At 39.5% G+C, this 17423-nt stretch overlaps 1 protein-coding gene across 3 annotated transcripts in view; it reads right to left on the reverse strand.

Annotated features, from left to right (window-relative positions):
* The window catches only part of LAMP2 (lysosomal associated membrane protein 2), a 35361-nt gene that overhangs the window by 3172 nt on the left and 14766 nt on the right, over positions 1-17423 (reverse strand). The window contains exons 4-9 of one of the 3 annotated variants that reach the window (XM_029067501.2): positions 16472-16633; positions 14062-14249; positions 12875-12997; positions 11019-11082; positions 9380-9544; positions 668-1361 (exon numbers count right to left, since the gene is read on the reverse strand). In XM_029067501.2, the coding sequence (XP_028923334.1) occupies positions 1222-1361; positions 9380-9544; positions 11019-11082; positions 12875-12997; positions 14062-14249; positions 16472-16633 (842 nt within the window). In that variant the 3' untranslated portion in view covers positions 668-1221. Of the gene's footprint in view, positions 1-667; positions 1362-3931; positions 6429-9379; positions 9545-11018; positions 11083-12874; positions 12998-14061; positions 14250-16471; positions 16634-17423 lie in introns of those variants that run through there. The other 2 variants (XM_029067500.2, XM_029067499.2) reach the window with 2 other exon arrangements.

Below are 17423 nucleotides of genomic sequence, written 5' to 3' on the forward strand. Positions count from 1 at the left end.
GATAAGAATCATTTGAGAGCGATGAACAGTTAACCATCACCTGGTCATTTGATATAAAAATGCTAAATGCTTTTCACCCACTGATTCTGGACCCCAAAAGGTTGAATGTAGAACCTTCCTTCTGAATTAACCATCCCAATAGAAGGACAACTGGAACCAAGATCTCTTCTACACCCAAGACAAGCTGATGACAATCCCAAGGCCAATCACCAGACAAAAAGTTGTCTCCCTTTAAGAAAGGAGTGGGTATTTTACTACCCTTTCTAAACTCTGTTCATGCTTTAAGAAACAGAGCACTGTTGCTATGTCACTGAAACCCTGAACATCTTTCAGGCTACAGGCTAGGAAAGATTAGACAGCAGATATACAGTAGAAATCACATGCAAATTTTTATACTATTAAAATTCCCACCTGATCAGGAAAAGTTAAATTAGAGGAACGAGCTGTTTAAAGCAAGCTGAAAAAAACACAAGGTGGAAGACTGACAGACTAGCTTTACTATATCTTACATAGATCAAGGGTTCTATTCCCACGTACACATTTTTTAGGGTTCACTACAGCTGGGGAAAAATCATGGTGATAATCAAGGTTGCCTCATCATCATTAGGACTATACCAACGTGTTTTCTTATAGTTAATATATCACTGAAGGAAAGCGGTCAGAAAAATAGATGCAATTTTGATTTCATTTCAATTTCCTCATGAAAACCAAATTGGATGACATCTCTGTTGGGCATTTGTGCTACAAGTTCAACATTTATTTAATAAACTGTATAGAAAAGCACAACAGTACAGCTTCAATCAGGATAAGTATGATATTGACACATTAAAACCAGTGAAACAATACTTAATGCAATTTTCATGCTGTACATTTCATTCACATTTCATATATTCATACTCAAGGCACTTAAGTTGGGATCAAAACAACTAAATTTTCTCACTTGGCAGTTATAGCAATTGCAACTAGAAACTGTTCACAGCCCAAATTTATATCCAGGAGTAGTAATGATAATTTGAAACAAAAGTTTATAAAATATAGCAGCTTTTTGTTAGATATTAATCCCCTCAAAAGTTCTGGGCCTGTTTTAGTTTTTTTTTTAACCCCCCTTTTCTTACAGGAAAAGTCTCAACTAATCAATTTAAGGGAGAAGCTACTTGTTTCTTCCACGGGTGTGGTATGAGTGGTTTTGTTGCTTTATTATATGACATCAGGATCCAGGCTCTAAAATTGCTCATATCCAGTAGCACGGCGTTTGCGACCAACAAAATAAGCCATAAGCACTAGAATAACTAATCCTCCCAAGGCTGCTCCCACTGCAATGGGTACAATGAAGTTGTCGTCATCTGCACTGCAGTCTTCAGCTACATGTGGAAAAAGGGTAAGTTTGAGAAAAGTTACAAAATATTAACTCTAAAATACTTTAGTCATATTGGAAAGTCCTGTCCATTAAATTTAGCTTTAAGTACAACTTTGACCATCTTTAACTCGCATTCCTGCTCCTCTTATTCAAGATCTACTCCAAAGCTTCTTCCCCTGCTCTTGCCTTTTAGATAAACTGAAGTTTTCCAATCAGTTAGTGAGTCAAATAGTCTCCTGTTTTGGCTATTGCTTTTCATCCTTCTCCATCGATCTAAGGGCATTTAATCGGTTGGTACAACATCGTTACAGTGCCAGTGTTTACGCAGATTATGTAGACATCAAATACTACCATAAAGTGGATCAAAACAGCAATCCTAATGCCTCTGTCTTGCACTGCCCTCTTAAAAGCATTTTAACTAGCAGTTGGAAGAGAAACTAGTTTGATATATTAACTTACTCTTTTAAAGGGAGGCAAGATATTATTACGAAGAATATTAATATTTTGAGCTTTTACTAAAATTAATTTCATTCAGTAGATCTGATCCTATCCTTATGCCTAATTCAAGTCTAAATCCTAGAGTTCATTTTTGATAGATTTCCTCAAAACATTCACATTAAACAAATCTAGGTAACCTTTAGAATTTATTTCAACAGCTATTTTTTGAAATAATAAAATCAATTTAAAAAAATCAATCCAGAATCTGTTTTGAGTTTTCAGTATGATTAAGAACCATATATATATATATCCGCAAGACCTATTACATAATTAAGAAAAGGAGCAGAGAACACGGAACGTGAAGCAAAGCTCTTCCAACCTTCATGTTCCCATTTCTCAAACACTGGACTTACGTTTCTCAGGAGGGGGGAAAAATAATAATTCAAATGATATCATATGATTTGAGCAGTGCTCTCCCTAAGGTTAAGTGTTTATTGCTTAGAATGAGAAAAGTTATTCACAGATATCCAATCATAACTTGAGCAGTTTCTTGCAAACTGTACAAAGGAGGTGGGTGTTGGGGACAGTTTGAGAACTGTTTATGTACACAAGTAAATAATTTCTCTAGAAAAATGCAGATATATGATCTGGGGTCTGAAACACTTCATATTAAGTAGCGAGAGACAGAGTTATGGGCCACTGAATTCTAACAGAACGTATGGTTTCACCTCATGTTTTGGGAAGAGCAAAACCATAGAATTAAGGAATTTTTGACAATGCGTCTATCAGGAGTCAGTGCAACACAAAGTCAGAAGATGCATACATGCAACATAAGAAATGAGGTAATAAAATGTGAAATTTCCTTTAAAAGAGATCTGCAAGAACACTCCCCAGCCTGCATTATAGGAGATCAGGGTGTACTTCTAAGAAGGTTGTGTTTTCAGTAGGCGATTTGTACTTCTGTGACATATTAAAGCAGAGGACTACTATTCACATTAGTCTAGTCTACAGTAATCAATCGTCTTTACTGAGCTATTCTTATGGTATTTTTTAAGTGCTTTCTATGTGCCAGCACTGTACTAGGCGCTGGGGTAGATACAGAATAAATCAGATTGGTCACCATCTCTGTCCCACATGGGGGGTCCCAGTCTTTATCCCCATGTTACAGATGAGGTAACTGAGGCATACAGAAACGCAAAGTGACTGGCCCAAGCTTACCCAGCAAATGAGTGGCAGAGCCAGGATTAGAACCCAAGCCCTTCTGACTCCCTGGACTGTGCTTTATTCACTAGGCCAGCACTTACTGTGTTCAGAGCACTGTACCAAGTATTAAAGGAGAGAACAATAAAACAGATTTGGTAAACAAGCTTGCAACCTAGAGGGAGTTTACAGTTTGCTTAATGACATTAAATTTTGCTAAATATTCCTGTCATAAAATGTATAAGTTGCATAGAAACTAGTTCAGGTGATTTTAAAAGATCGCTAATAGAATAATTTTTGACAAGACCCATACATGAATAAAATTCATGCCTCCCCCACGTAACTCTTAGATCATTATTCTGACCTACGATATAATCCTTGATTCTGTGGCATAATATGAACTAGCTAACAGAACTCCAGACCAATTTAAAAGGTCAAAGAAAATAAAATGTTAAAACAGAAAGGCATCCAGTTTGAAGAGTGACAAAGGAACTTTGGACACTAACAGGAATTCTGAATACTGTAATCAGCTCACTTACCTTGGCACCCCATTCCTCCCCACCTCCTCCAAGCCCCATGCAACAAATTTATTCCCAGTTAGAGGCCAATTAATGGGAAGGACAGTGCACAGCAGCTGTGGGTACTAGGTTTGGGGGGGGGGGGGTTGGAGAGGGGCCAAAAAAAGGGTCCAACCAAGTTTCAGTACTGAAATGTCTTTGGGATAATTCCTCCTAAACATCCCTAAAAACCTAGTAAGCAGACTACTTGAAATACAAATATACACCCCCCTCGAAATGCACACTCATACAAACACACACACACACACAGGTAGAAGACCATCTCATTTCTGAGTACCAATGGAAAGTTTCCAAAAGTTTCATTTTAGAAAGTTACTACAAGAAACCTTGGCTCCAATCAATGAAAAATATGACCAAGTTTCCTTAAGAAATAAAAGAATCTTTATTTTTAAAGCAATAAGTTGAGCAAATTGACAGGCAAATCCCTAGAGAAATACAATACAGAGACTAGTGGTTTAAACAACTTGAAGTAAAAACACATGGAACTTAGTATTTACAGGGACCAGTTCTCTTGCACTCAAAATCGAAATTTGAAAGACACCAAGAGGCTAATGGTATGGTACCACGAGGTATTACACATAATTACTGACTTAAACCCAGAGGCAAAAATGCAGTTACACAAAAGGTGCAAAAGGACACGTAGCTGGAAGAAATAACTGTTTATGTAGCTATTTATAAACTGGTCCATGTAAAAGATGATAACAGTCACTGGAGTTGTAAATCAGACCTACTAAAGCTGTGGTAACTAGAGGTATTTTGAAACAAGCCAGGTACATTACCTAGAGAAAGAAATGGTTCATTTTTATACGAGTTATCACGGTTAGGCTAGGACCTCATTTCTTGTGCTTCCAATTTAATTTTAAAACCAATCCATTTTGACTCAGGAGTTAGGATGTAGGGTTCAGACTTTTATTATTCATTTTTAATCAGGGGAATAATTGCACATAAAATCCAATTTACTGGCCAACAGCACTGCACAAAATAGCCTGTTTACTCTGATATAAAGTGTGTTTTGTTTAAATAGTGTTCAAACAATATAGTGCAACTCTCTACATCGCCAAAAAACTCCACTTGCCAAGTTTATTTTGAACCAGTGTAGTAGCAGGAACTCTTTTCTAGTCACAAGGATACTTAAATTGGGGAAAATCAACGTTTCAATCAGCCTGGTCTAAGACATTAAGTTAAATATGGCTCTCTTGTGCCAATATAAAGTGTCTTCACTTGGCAGTAACACTGTACCCTTTACTGGTAACATCTGAAGATCCATCAGAAATAGCCTAACCCTATTTACAATTAAGGGGAAAGAGAAAATAATCAATAGATGGTTTAATGAAGAGTCTTACTGGATTTTAATGTTATGCCTCCCATTAAAAAAAGAAAAAACGGATGACCTACTTTAATCAGCAAGAAGCACACAAAGAGTTAACTGTTAGGCAAGTGTTTTGCTTTGCCATTCTTCATGAACATTAGATGCTGCATATGAATGGACAATTGGTACGCCTCTCCACAGGGCACACAGTGTGTGAATCAACTGATAGGGATCCCACCAAAATGGAAAGTTACAATGCGTGTTTTGATTAGCACAGAACCATTTGAGTGGGAAGGATAAAATAGTAAATTGCTGCAGCAGTTGTCACTGGCTTTAAACAAACAAGAACATCTTTCATAATGGGACAGCACTCAGAGAAGATAGAGACTTCCTGGTCCTGTGCAAGAATGTATGTATGTATGTGTGTAGGTAAATTAAAGTTAAGTGCACTTCTTCATTTAGGTTCTGGAATAATACAATTAGCATTCCCTTTTGTCAAATTGTTACCAGCGAAAAATACAGCAATGCTTTAAAGGAAAATTACTTTGCCTTAGCTTAAGTACTGCAGATGGAAGCCAGTTTTACAACATGCACGAACGATCTCATAACCAACACAGAGTGTGCTCGGCCATTATTTCTAAAGTATTTTGAAAATGGGCTGAACTACTTAGTTGAGTATTCTGTCATCTTGAACTTTGAGGCTTCTAGGCTCTGGGACAAATATGGCATGAGCGACAGGAGCAACTTAAAAAAAGAATACTTATATAGGTCTTGCAATTATATGGGTAACTATTGCCACTTTTAAAATCTAAGCACATTCAGAAAGCATTAGACAAGTACTCAGTGCTAAGACCATGAAATTGCTAGGCACTGTCCAAATCCACCGGTAAATGTGTCATGTAGATAATATACAGAATTACCAAGGCAACTAACTGACCTCCAATCAGACAATTACTAAGAAATGCAGAAAAAAGAAGGAAGCACAAAAATCAGTGTAATGAAAAACATGCCCCATTTTACTGCAGATGTGTTTCAAATTAATGAAAATCTCTTTTCCAAACGTTTTGCTTCTCTTCAATTTTGTATTTCTAGTCAGGGAGCTGTTTAAACTCCAAACACTGAAATATTTACAAGAGGAGAAAAATGACTAATCCAGGTGACTGCTAATGCCCTTTTGGGGTCACTTGGGTTTTTAGTTTTCCACTGATGGTGCTAATTGCTTATTGGGAAACTTCGGCCACATCACCCAGTGGCAGTTTTGCTGTGACTCTGTCAAGTTCCACATCCCATACCCCACCCGTGATCGGGACTGCACATAAACTGTGCTTTTAGCTGGATGCCATCCCATTTTGGAACTTGCACTTGCTTCATTGTACTGGAACAGGGATCACACCGTTAGATTGGTTTTACAGGGTCTGATATCCGGCATAGCTTTTTCTTCTGCCAATTATGTAAGCAATCACTATAATGACAATCAAGCCGGCAAGAGCGGCACCAACTATAATTGGGATTAGAATGGTGTCGTCATCCAGAGAACACTCCTGAGCTGTAGGTGAAAAAAGGGTGTGAAAAATAAATAGAAAAGTCTAAGAAGCAGAGGTTATCCTTCATCATCAAATTTTATGAACTCTACATTTCAAAAAGGAATTTGGGTTACCAACAGAATGATCATTTCAACATAAAAATGGAGCTATAAAAAGGGCACTCATTCTGTCTATGCATTCTGGCATAAAAAAGGTCACTTTGTCTTTCAGAAAAGTGAGGGGGAGGGGATTTAACAAGAGATGAATGGAATCCACTGAAAGCTCACCTCCTCTGGGAAGCCTTCTCAGACTGAGCCTCCCTTTTCCTCTCCTCCTCCTCCCCTCATCGCCCTGACTCCCTCCCTCTGCTCTGCTACCCGCCCCACAGCACTTGTTTATGTATGTACATATTTATTCGCTTTATTTTATTAATGATATGTACATCTTTCTATAATTCTATTTATTTATATTGAGGCCATTGATGCCCATCTGCTTATTTTGTTTTATCATCTGTCTCCCCCCTTCTACACTGTGAGCCTGTTGTTGGGTAGGGATTGTTGCCGAATTGTACTTTTTAAGCGCTTAATACAGTGCTCTGCACACAGTAAGTGCTCAATACATACGACTGAATGTATGAATGAATCTAGGAGGGGGGAGTTTGAGGAAAAAGGGAGACACACGACTTGTTTATATGACCTTGGGCAAGTCACTTCACTTCTTGGTGCCTCTGTTACCTCATCTGTAAAAAAGAGATTAAGATTGGGAGCCCGATGTGGGACAAGGACTGTGTCCAAACTGACTGGCTTGTATTTAACCCAGGGCTTAGTACAGTGCCTGACACAAAGTAAGTATTTAACAAATATCATTAAAAAAAAAGAAGAATCACTGTAGGAACAGAGCTAAATCTCTGCAGTTTTGCAGATAGAGAAGTTGCCGCTTTCTGCTGGCAAGTGTCATTCCCATAGCTGCTTGTTGGGGTCACATCTCGAGAGAGCGTTCCCCTCCATTCTGCTGAAGGACTGTTGGACCCACTGAAGTTTCCTTGGCACATAGCTGAAGGTGCAGCAAGAATGCCCCGGTGCCAGCACAGTACCTACAGAGACTACTGTTTACTACATATTTGCTCAGCTAGGCTTCACCCTCACCCAGATGCTACTTCTAGGAGGGTGAATATCCAGCATGGTTTAGAGGAAAGAACATGGACCAGGGAGTACAAAGACCTGGATTCTAATCCCAGCTCTGCCACTTGTCTGCTGTGACCTTGGGCAAGTCACGTCACTTCCCTGTGCCTGTTACTTCATCTGTAAATTGGGGATTAAGACTGTGACTCTCTGTGGGACAGGGACTGTGTCTGACCCTATTATCTTACATCTACCCCAGTGCTTAGGACAACGCCTCGTTCTTTAAGCGCTTAATACCATAATTATAATTATGATCATGTCCCTAACTGGATTGTTCCTTCATGCTGTGAAAGGATTATTTCAGAATTAGTCCCTTTAATTTTTTTTTAATCCTTCATAAAACTGAAAACATTCTGTACAATAAAAAGCATACCTCATTCCACTTTAGGTGACTGAGAACAGCCTAAGCATGTTAAATTTGGAATATAAATTTGGATGTAGGCAAGATTAATTTTCTTTTTGTTTTAAATCCTGAATAGAGAATACTTTTTCTATATAAATGAAATTGGGGTCTGGCTATTTTAAGTTAAAGCTTTTTTTAAAAAAAATAATTAAAGCAACTGAGTTATCTTCTGAAAGCGGGAATGTAAATGGCTTGTCAGAGTGTAGTTGAGCTTTACCACTTAAAAAGTAATCTCACTTTCAAGGGTAATTTTTCACTTCATCCAAATCAGAAGAGGATGATTACTGAATTTAAGTGGATTGTAAAACACATTCTTTTACATTATACTACCTTCATATTTCTAAACATAAAGAGTTGGCTGGTAAAGTACAGTCTATTCTCCCTACACATTTTGAAGAGACCACTATAGGGGATCTTCTTTCGCACATCTATCTGGGTAGAACTGGAAGCAAGTCAGAAGAAAAAAGTTGTGGACCTGCATGTGGCGATCAAGGGGTACACATTACCATGTAAGTCTTCCTTAAGAAGAAATGCATCAGTAATATATTTCCCTCACCAATTTTTGGAGAACTGACCATATAGGTTAAGACAACCAGAACAACTTTCCTCTGACTTTAAGAGTTGCATTCATTGTTATCCACAAAAATCACACAAAGCACATAAAATATTTCTCATGAGGACAACCACATTGCTTTACGAGCCCCACCACTGCCTGACTGTCCCCACAGCAAATTCTAGGTATGACATTTTCCTTTCCTGCACACTCAATAGTCCTAAACAAACCATAGGGTTAATATAGTCTTTCTGTACGGCTTTTGGAGAAGGTTACTTCCACACTGTCAATCCTGGGTACTCCTTCAAAAGAACACCCTTATAGCGGCACCTTTCGAGATACCTTCAAGCAGGTAAAAACATTAGCCATGTTTTTAAATCTCAAGCCTCCTGGAGAATGAGTTTAGAATAAAAAGACCAAAACTGAGTTTTCTTAACTGGGTGTTAACACAAGGAAATAAAGAGCTGGTACATGGTATTTATATTTGTTATTCCTAACACTTGGCCTTACTCTATTACTCTATTAATGAAATTAGGTCTCTTAAAATGATTTAAGCAAGGCTGGCTGATTAGCACATACCTTTGTTCAATTTGATTATATAAGTTATTTACATGGACCTACAGTCTAAATACACTGAACAAACATGAGAGAGTCAAAGATATAAAAGCAAAGATAATGTCACTATTGGCAGAAGGCCCAAGTAGAACTCTGTCTCAGTTTTTACTGCGGTTCTCAGATCATACTTTTAAAGATATATCAGATTATGTGTGGGATTCAAATGTTCAAACAGTTAACCAAGTACTTTCAAGTTTCTGCCACATTTTGGTTCACTCTTACCTGTAGAATATTTTCCCGCCACAACACTGAAAGGCTGAACTCTCAGATTAAAGGTATTGATCTGAAGCGAATCAGCCAACGCAAGAGTTTGCTCTTTGTTGCACATATATGAACTTCCCAGTGGGGCATCCCAGTAGCTGAGATTGTTGTTTGCCACATTCAGATCTTTAAGAGAGAGAAAGTATTTTTCACAGGAGAAGAAAAATATATTGGCTTGTAAAGTAGCTCTCAAGAATGGACATAACAAAAGCAACTACTAAAAAAAATCACCAACAGGCAAATTATTCCATATACCACCCCTTCTGTTTCCTTCCTGTCTGGTTGAAAGAAGTTTCTGATCTGCTGAATGAGTTGGGCATGACTTTCAGGTTGGGGTTTAAAGCTGTACAGGCTGCAGCTAGGGAACCTGGACTTGGCCCGGGAAGAAGCCCGCTTCACATCAACCTCTAATACTGTTGCATTCAGGGAACGCACACAGATGCAATGATATCCCGCACAAGTTCAGTGGTCTGTTTAATGTGTGGGCTAAAACTCCTAGTAGTGCTTGCACATCAGATGAACTACTAAGCCTGGACAAAATAAAAAACTAAGGCATTTCAATAGATTGAAAGCTCCTTGTGGGCAGGGATCCTGAATATCAGCTCTACTGTACACTCTCAAGTGCTTAGTACAGTCCTCTGCACACAGTAAGGACTCATTAATACCACTGATGGATGGAAGCGAGTTAGGCAGGTGTTGGGTCCCATGCTTTGGTTTGTCTCAGGTTGGGCCCTGGAATATTCCATTTTACAGAACTAAATTACCCCTGCTCTCAACCATATTTAATCCAGTCTTACATTTTCATTCCCTCCCTTGCTACAAGCTTCTCCACAAATGTGTCTAAGGTTCTCCTTCCTTAAAATATGAAAAGGTTATGGAAGAAATGTCCTTGGAAATTAATCAATTATACCTGGAAGTTCTTAGCATGGGTCTTCCAACCTCCAAAATTACCTTATTACTACCTTTCTAAAGTTGATCTACAATGAGTACGTAAATTCAATCCTTGACCACTGCCGGTCTTTCTTTAAAATGAGATACCATGAAAATCGAGTTCCAAGTACTAACGGATTCAATTAAAATCAAGACCCAAGTCTTTGATGGAATTATTGGTCTCAATACCTATTTACTTCCTAGCTCTTTTGCATATGTTTCTTCAACTGTACCTTCAAATACTTATTTTGATTATTCTTCTGGTAATTTTATGGTTGTCTCCCCTGACAGAGAATAAGCTCCTTGTGGACCAGAAAAATGTCACTGTTTTCTAAGGACTCAGAGCTTAGGATAATGCACTGTGCCCAATGGGCATTCAATTACTATTAGTAGAATACAACTAGGACAACAGGTTCATTAAAAATTAGGTAAGCATTAAACATGCAGATATTATGATCAATTCAGGAGACTTTACCCCATCTCTTCGCTTAAGCCAGAACTGCTATTTCTCCAATCCTTAATCTATTTTAATGTCTGCCTCCTCTTCCAGACCGCAAGCTCCTGGGAGACAGGGATCACTTCGACCAACTATACTGTACCCTCCCAAGTGCTTAGTACAGTGCTCTGCATACAGTAAGTGCTCAATAAAAAATATTGATTCATTACTTACCAGAAGCATTTACAAAACTTATGCTGACATTCACTTCTTTCAGATAGAATCGGTTTCCATTTTTCTGTATGAAAAAAGAATCCCCAGTTGGTGAACACACTACAATCTGCCCACAAATAATGAAACAGAAAGGTCAGTCCATATTTAACTAGATCAGCTGGACTAGAAGCCAAAGATCAGGCATGATCTTTTAGGAAAAGGTCTCCATGTCATAATTCAAAGAAGTAGTCTAAAAGTATTAGATGAAAACGGAGTCCATGTTTTCTTTTCCCTTTCTGACACACTCAGAAGTTACCAAATACCCAGAATTCTCTGCTTTATGGATCAGGCATTCCAAGGCTGAAATTGGCCCAAGGACAGTTGAACTCTAATGCCAGTGAGTGTTTCCTGAAATTTAATTATTAATGAGTTTTATCAAGCGTGATCAAAAGTGTTGCTACTGCAGTACGCTAGAAAAATTCACCTTAACTTTTTGTTTTATAAACAAAATGGCCATACTTACTGGCCCCACTAACATATCTAAACCACTGGGAAGCAGCATGGCTTAGTGGAAAGATCATGAGCCCGTGAGACAGAGGATATAATAATAATAATGGTATTTGTTAAGCGCTTACTATGTGCCAAGCACTGTTCTAAGCACTGGGGTAGATACAAGATAATCAGATGGCCCCACGGGGGGACTCACAGTTTTAATCCCATTTTACAGATGAGATAACTGAGGCACAGATAAGTTAACTGGCTTGCCGAAGTTCATAGAGTAGGTAAGTGGCAGAGGTGGGGTTAGAACCCAGGACCTCTCACTCCCAAGCCTGTGCTCTTTCCACTAAGCCACGCTGCTTCTCTATGGATTCTAACCTTTTCTAAGCTCTTTAATACTCACCCAAACCCACAGGAGTTATTAATACACATTCTTATACTTTATTGCTTCTACCTGCATTTTAATATCTGTCTCTCCCACTAGATTCTAAGCTCCTTAAGGACAGGAATCATGTCTACCAACTCTTTTGTACTTTCCCAAGGGTTTAGTACAATGCTCAGCACACAGTAATCATTCAATAAATATCAGTGACACCTTAAAAACAGAGTGAAGGTTTCAGTACTTCACCCTCTATTTTCGTTTTCAATTTTCTGCACCCTGGAGCTTAAGTTAAAGCATGCCCATTATAGCAACAATAAGATGAGTTAATTTTTCTTCCTTGTTAACTTGTGTGTCCTCCCCTCACCACCTCTTGAGAGTTTGAGATCCTGGGGTGAAAGAGTGGAAGAGTAGGTATGTCTGGTACTATTATTTTCACCTAGCAGAGGGGTTTGTATATTCTAAGCCCTTCATAAATATTTCTGATTCTAAGAAACCCAGACTTCGCCCCTGCCCTTCAATGCTTCTACCATATGAAACATGTACAGACCAGCATAGGCCTGCAAATATGTTCCTCAAACCAATTTCATTCCAAATGACTATATGGAGCATACTGAAATGGAGAAGGGGAGGGGGGCCAAGTCAAACCCTATCCTTAATGTTAACCTCCATTCAACTTAGTTTACGCCTCTTTCCTTTTGCTGCGTCAGTCAACCCAAGAGAAGTGTCTGCTTTTAAACTCGTAACTTGCTTTGTCCCCTGGGACCGGTCAAAGTTGCTTGGTAGGCAGAATGTGACTATCATCTATTTTGCTCACTTCTCTTTATTCATAAAATCAAAAATGTTTATGGTGCAGAGAGATTCGGGGAGTGGGAAAGAGAGTTTTAGGGAGGTGGGAGGAGAAGAGTGTCAGGAAAGAGAAGAGGGGGAAGAAGAGAGGGATTTTACAATTATTTACATCCAAAGAACTCCCCAAAAAGGTCACAAAACTGTAACTTACCACTGCAAAGATGAAATCAATGTATTTTACATTGCTTCCGCTCAACCTCAGTTCTGCAGTCTCATTACTACAGCTGCCAGTGAAGTCTGTCACATTAGGGTTAATATTAATTACTGAATTAACCTTAGGGAAGAAAAGCAATAACAGCCATAAGAGACAAGACTTTAAAGCTTCATTACTAGCAGGAATAATCGAATTTGGTGACTAGTGCTTTAAAACTTCCCAAAACAAGGCAGAAGCTGGTTTCAAACTACATCATGACCGTATTTGTGGAAGGGAAGCAAATTCCCAATTGAGGTGCTTAGTATAAATATTGCAAAAATGACCAGGGATGGGAAAACAGTTGAGACAAGATAGATTATGGAGCCAAAGACCGTTCGGTTTGACTGATCGCAACCACAGCACCAGGAACTAGGACTTCAGTTAGCTGGTGCTCCGTCTGCAGATTACAGAAGCCATTTGATTATGGGTCTAAGAACGGAGACACTTCTTGATGTCACCATTAATGATCTGGAGAAGCGGGCAGGGCAAGTTCAGCCAAGTACTGTCACTGATGCAGGTGCTGCTGACTCCTCCCCAGACCACCGCCACGAGGATGCAGACCACCCTCTTCCTGGGACAGAAAGGGAAGTCAGCCGAGTCCCAAGAGTAGTAGTATGGGTGGAGGGAGATGTGCCATGGGATCTGGGAGAAATCCCGATGCAGGCAACGGTGGCTAAATGGTATGCCCAGAACCAAGCAAGTCAGGGGCCAATGCCTGTCAGACTCAGAGAAATAAATCTGGATCGTGGTATTGCATGCCTATCGAAAACAATCATGTTCCGGCTTAAAACTGGAAGAGGGTACCACTTGAAAGATTCTCGAGTTGGCAATAGACACTAAACTCCATCTTATAAATATGAGATGATATTCTGAGATTTCCTAAAAACCAAGATACATTTTCAGTGGAATACTCAGGACAAAACTGATTTCAAGTGATGTTAACCCTGATTGACTGCATGATTGTAAATTAAAGAAGCAAAAAAAGCCATATATCCACTTGAAGCTCACAGGAGGTATCAGGGGCTTCTGGACTAAAGTGACAAATGCAGTCAGCCCAGGAATGTCCAGCAAGGACAACATCTCAAGATCTGGGCATGGCCACAAACAACCTGTTGTAGGAACACAGGGATAAGAACAATCATAACCTTATTCTGGGTAACATTCAGCTGCAGTCCCATGGTGGCCAGAAGACAAGTGTCGTTGCCATTTTTTACAGCGTACTTTCCAGGGTAGGGTTTGTCCTGCGGGACGGGCGTTGCGGTGGTACTGGGTACAACTTGGGTGGTGACGGGTGCTACTGTTGTTGAAGCTCTATCTTTACTACATATAAACTCTAGAAAGGCAAAAACAGAAAAGTACATCTATGTAAGATCTGATAATACAACGGGGAGAGAGGAGAAAGCATTTTCTATCATCAGCACTTCAAAAACGTTCTGCTACACTGCATGTTATTTGCTATTATTTTTGAAGCTTCATTGCATCTGTGAGTACTTTATGTCCAGTGCTGTTCTAAATGTTGGGGAAAGGTACTATACAAGGATATTCAATCAGATGAGATCCCCAGCCCAGCTTACTGTGTGCAAAGTGTTGCAATAAGTGCTTGGGAGAGTACAATATAACAGACACATTCCTGCCCACAATGAGCTCACAGTCTAGAGAACTGACAGAAAATAAATAAGAAAAAGACCAGTAAGTGAACAGCAACAAGAGAAAGCTATGGTACATCACAGCTGAGAGAATTTCAAGAGTCCTCACCAGTCCAGCAGAGGTGTCCTCAGTATAAAAGTCACCATCGCCCAACGTTCCACAAGATGGGAAGGGGGGAGGGGAGGGAGAAGGGAGGACTGGCACTGCTCATCATACTGAGAATCATTTAAAACTAAATCAATCGATAAGGATTCCAACCGAATGACCCTTCTACATAAACGTCACCACTCTACCTGTCCCTCAGATTTGCATCTTTGATAGGGTCCGACCCCTCACTGTCTTTCCGTTCTCATTTCCAGTTACATATCTGAACCTGCCCATTTTTCCTGCACAGCATTTCCTGGATCTGACACATCCTCTCCATCTCAAACAGCCATCACTCTAGTTCAGGCTCTCACCATCTCCTCTCCTAACTTGACTACTGCATCTGTTCGCTCACTGGCCTCCTTGCCTCCAGGCTTTCCCCTCCCCAGTTTACACTCCACTCTGGGGACCAGTTTGTCTTTTCAAAACAGCACTCAGGCCAGGTGTTCTACTTCTCAAAACCTTTTAAATGTTACCCATTTCCCTCCCTGCATTAAGCAGAAACACGGTGGGATTCATTGCACTCTACCAGCTTTTACTGATCAGGTCTCATCTACTACACCACAGTCCATAATCTTCACTCCTCCCAAGCCAACCTTCTCATTGAGCATTACTCCCAGCTTTCACTCCTCCAGTCCCTTGATCAAGCCTTCCTCCTAATGGAGTACTCACCCTCCCACCACTACCCTTCAAGTCTGCAGAATCACAGCTTTCCCCATCTTCAAAACCCTCCTGAAAACCCACCTCCAGGAGGCATTTCCTGATTTAATGCCTTCATATCTCAGGTCAATCCAGCAACTGCCCTTTGCACCTGTTTACTTACTCTTGGCATCTCAATGTACAATTATTTACTCTCTACCACTGCCTTAACTTGGCGTTTTTCTCTCTCTTGCCTTGCTATTTTTAATTTATCAATCAATGGTATTTGAGTGCTTACTGTGAGCAGAGCACTTTATTAAGTGCTAAGGAGTGTACAATACAATAAGGCTATGGACACTGTTGTGGGCCTGGGGTGAACATCAAAGTGCTTAAAGGGTACACAAACAAGGGTGCCTGCCTGACTCACCCATTAGATACAAGCTTCTTGAGAGCAGTGACCCTTTCTTTTAATTTTAGTACTGCACTCTAAAACCCAGTATGTACTCAAAAATCATTAATAACTATAATGTCCCTATAGCCAATTAAAGACAATTTAGTAACCACTTTCTTAAAGATAGCAACCACTGATAGTTATCCAGGAGAGAAGGGGTCAGCTAGTATAGTTAGTAGACAGAATCCTAGTAGGCTTCTGCCTTTAGAAATGAATTTACATCTCCAAAACACACAACACTGGCCACATATAGAGAGAAATTCTAGTCAAAGAAATCTACTACCCCTCAAAAAGCTAAAAGAAGAGTCTATTAATAGAAATTGCTACAGAAGTTTTGTTTGCTTAATATTTTGCCCTCGATAATCGAAATGGTACTGCTAAACTACAGATCTGCACAAAGATCTAGCTTTCCTCAGGTGAAAACACGGTGCATATTCTTTCTTGAGAATCCAGGAAAAGAAAAGAGGCTCTGTTGAATTATTCTAGTGGTTTTCCTTTTTTTAAAAAATTATTTTATGTTCCAAGGGGGAGCAGCTCTGCCCTTTTAAGTTTGATGTAGGGCAAATCCAGACAAACACTTGATTACTTCAACTAGAAACTTAAATTTCTATTATTGTACTTAAAATAAAGATAGACCACATGCATAGAAACTGAATGGAGTAGAAACACTGTACCTTCTTTGCTGATGGTGCCATTCTGAATAAAAGCCTGCACCACGGTTTCCCAATAGTGGTGTGTGGCCTTATCCCCGATAAGAGATTCTTCACTGTGGCATCTAAAGATCTTGTTCAGTGGGATTCGTGCATACCTAAACTCAAAGACAGAAAGAACCTGCCCTGAAAAAAAAAAAATAATTTTTTTTTAAGAAAGAGCAGCTTTGCTGCTGTCCATTCTGATAAAGAAAATGTGCCAAACTGCTACACAAAAGTGTACCAGTTTCCAGCTGACACCCAGCGATCAGTACTCTGTTAAGAGTCATCTCTGGGGTTTGATGGTTGAAGTTGAGATCAATGTCCTGCCAAAAAAACCACCACTGCCTCAACAGCCCCGCTCCCCTTTCCATCCTCATCCATTCCCACCTCTCCCCATCTTAACTATTTCCAGTCCCTACTGGACCAGTACAGTTTCAGGAAACCAAGAGTTTCCATCTCACTTCTGACCACAGCCCAACAGAATGTCCTACAGATTGTCAGTTACCAGGTGATTATTTGTCTAAGGCATCTGGAAGTAACAGCCTTCCCACTATAAATTATACAATCAAATAAAAATACAATTAAATGCCCTGAAAAGTTTAAAAAAAAAAGGAGAAAAGATTATCGGAGATAACCTGTATGGGATTACCTTCCCAGAGTAGCTGTAGTATTCTCAAAGGCTAGTTACCCTCTTGGAGTAAGTTAATATTATATGACAAAAAAAAAAAGATGACCTCTGACAGTTGCTGTGCCCATTCTTTTGTTCATGGCAACATTATTTTGAGAACCAATGAGATAAACTAGACAAGTTCTCTTCACCAGTTATTTCTTGAAATGTTTCCGCAATCTGGGGCTGATCTAAAGATATGTTCTATTTAAACAGTGATAGTGGTATTTAAGCATTTACTAGGTGCCAGCACTGTCCTAGGCACTT

Source organism: Ornithorhynchus anatinus, chromosome 6 (assembly GCF_004115215.2).
Source record: "Ornithorhynchus anatinus isolate Pmale09 chromosome 6, mOrnAna1.pri.v4, whole genome shotgun sequence".
Classification (NCBI taxonomy): domain Eukaryota; kingdom Metazoa; phylum Chordata; class Mammalia; order Monotremata; family Ornithorhynchidae; genus Ornithorhynchus; species Ornithorhynchus anatinus.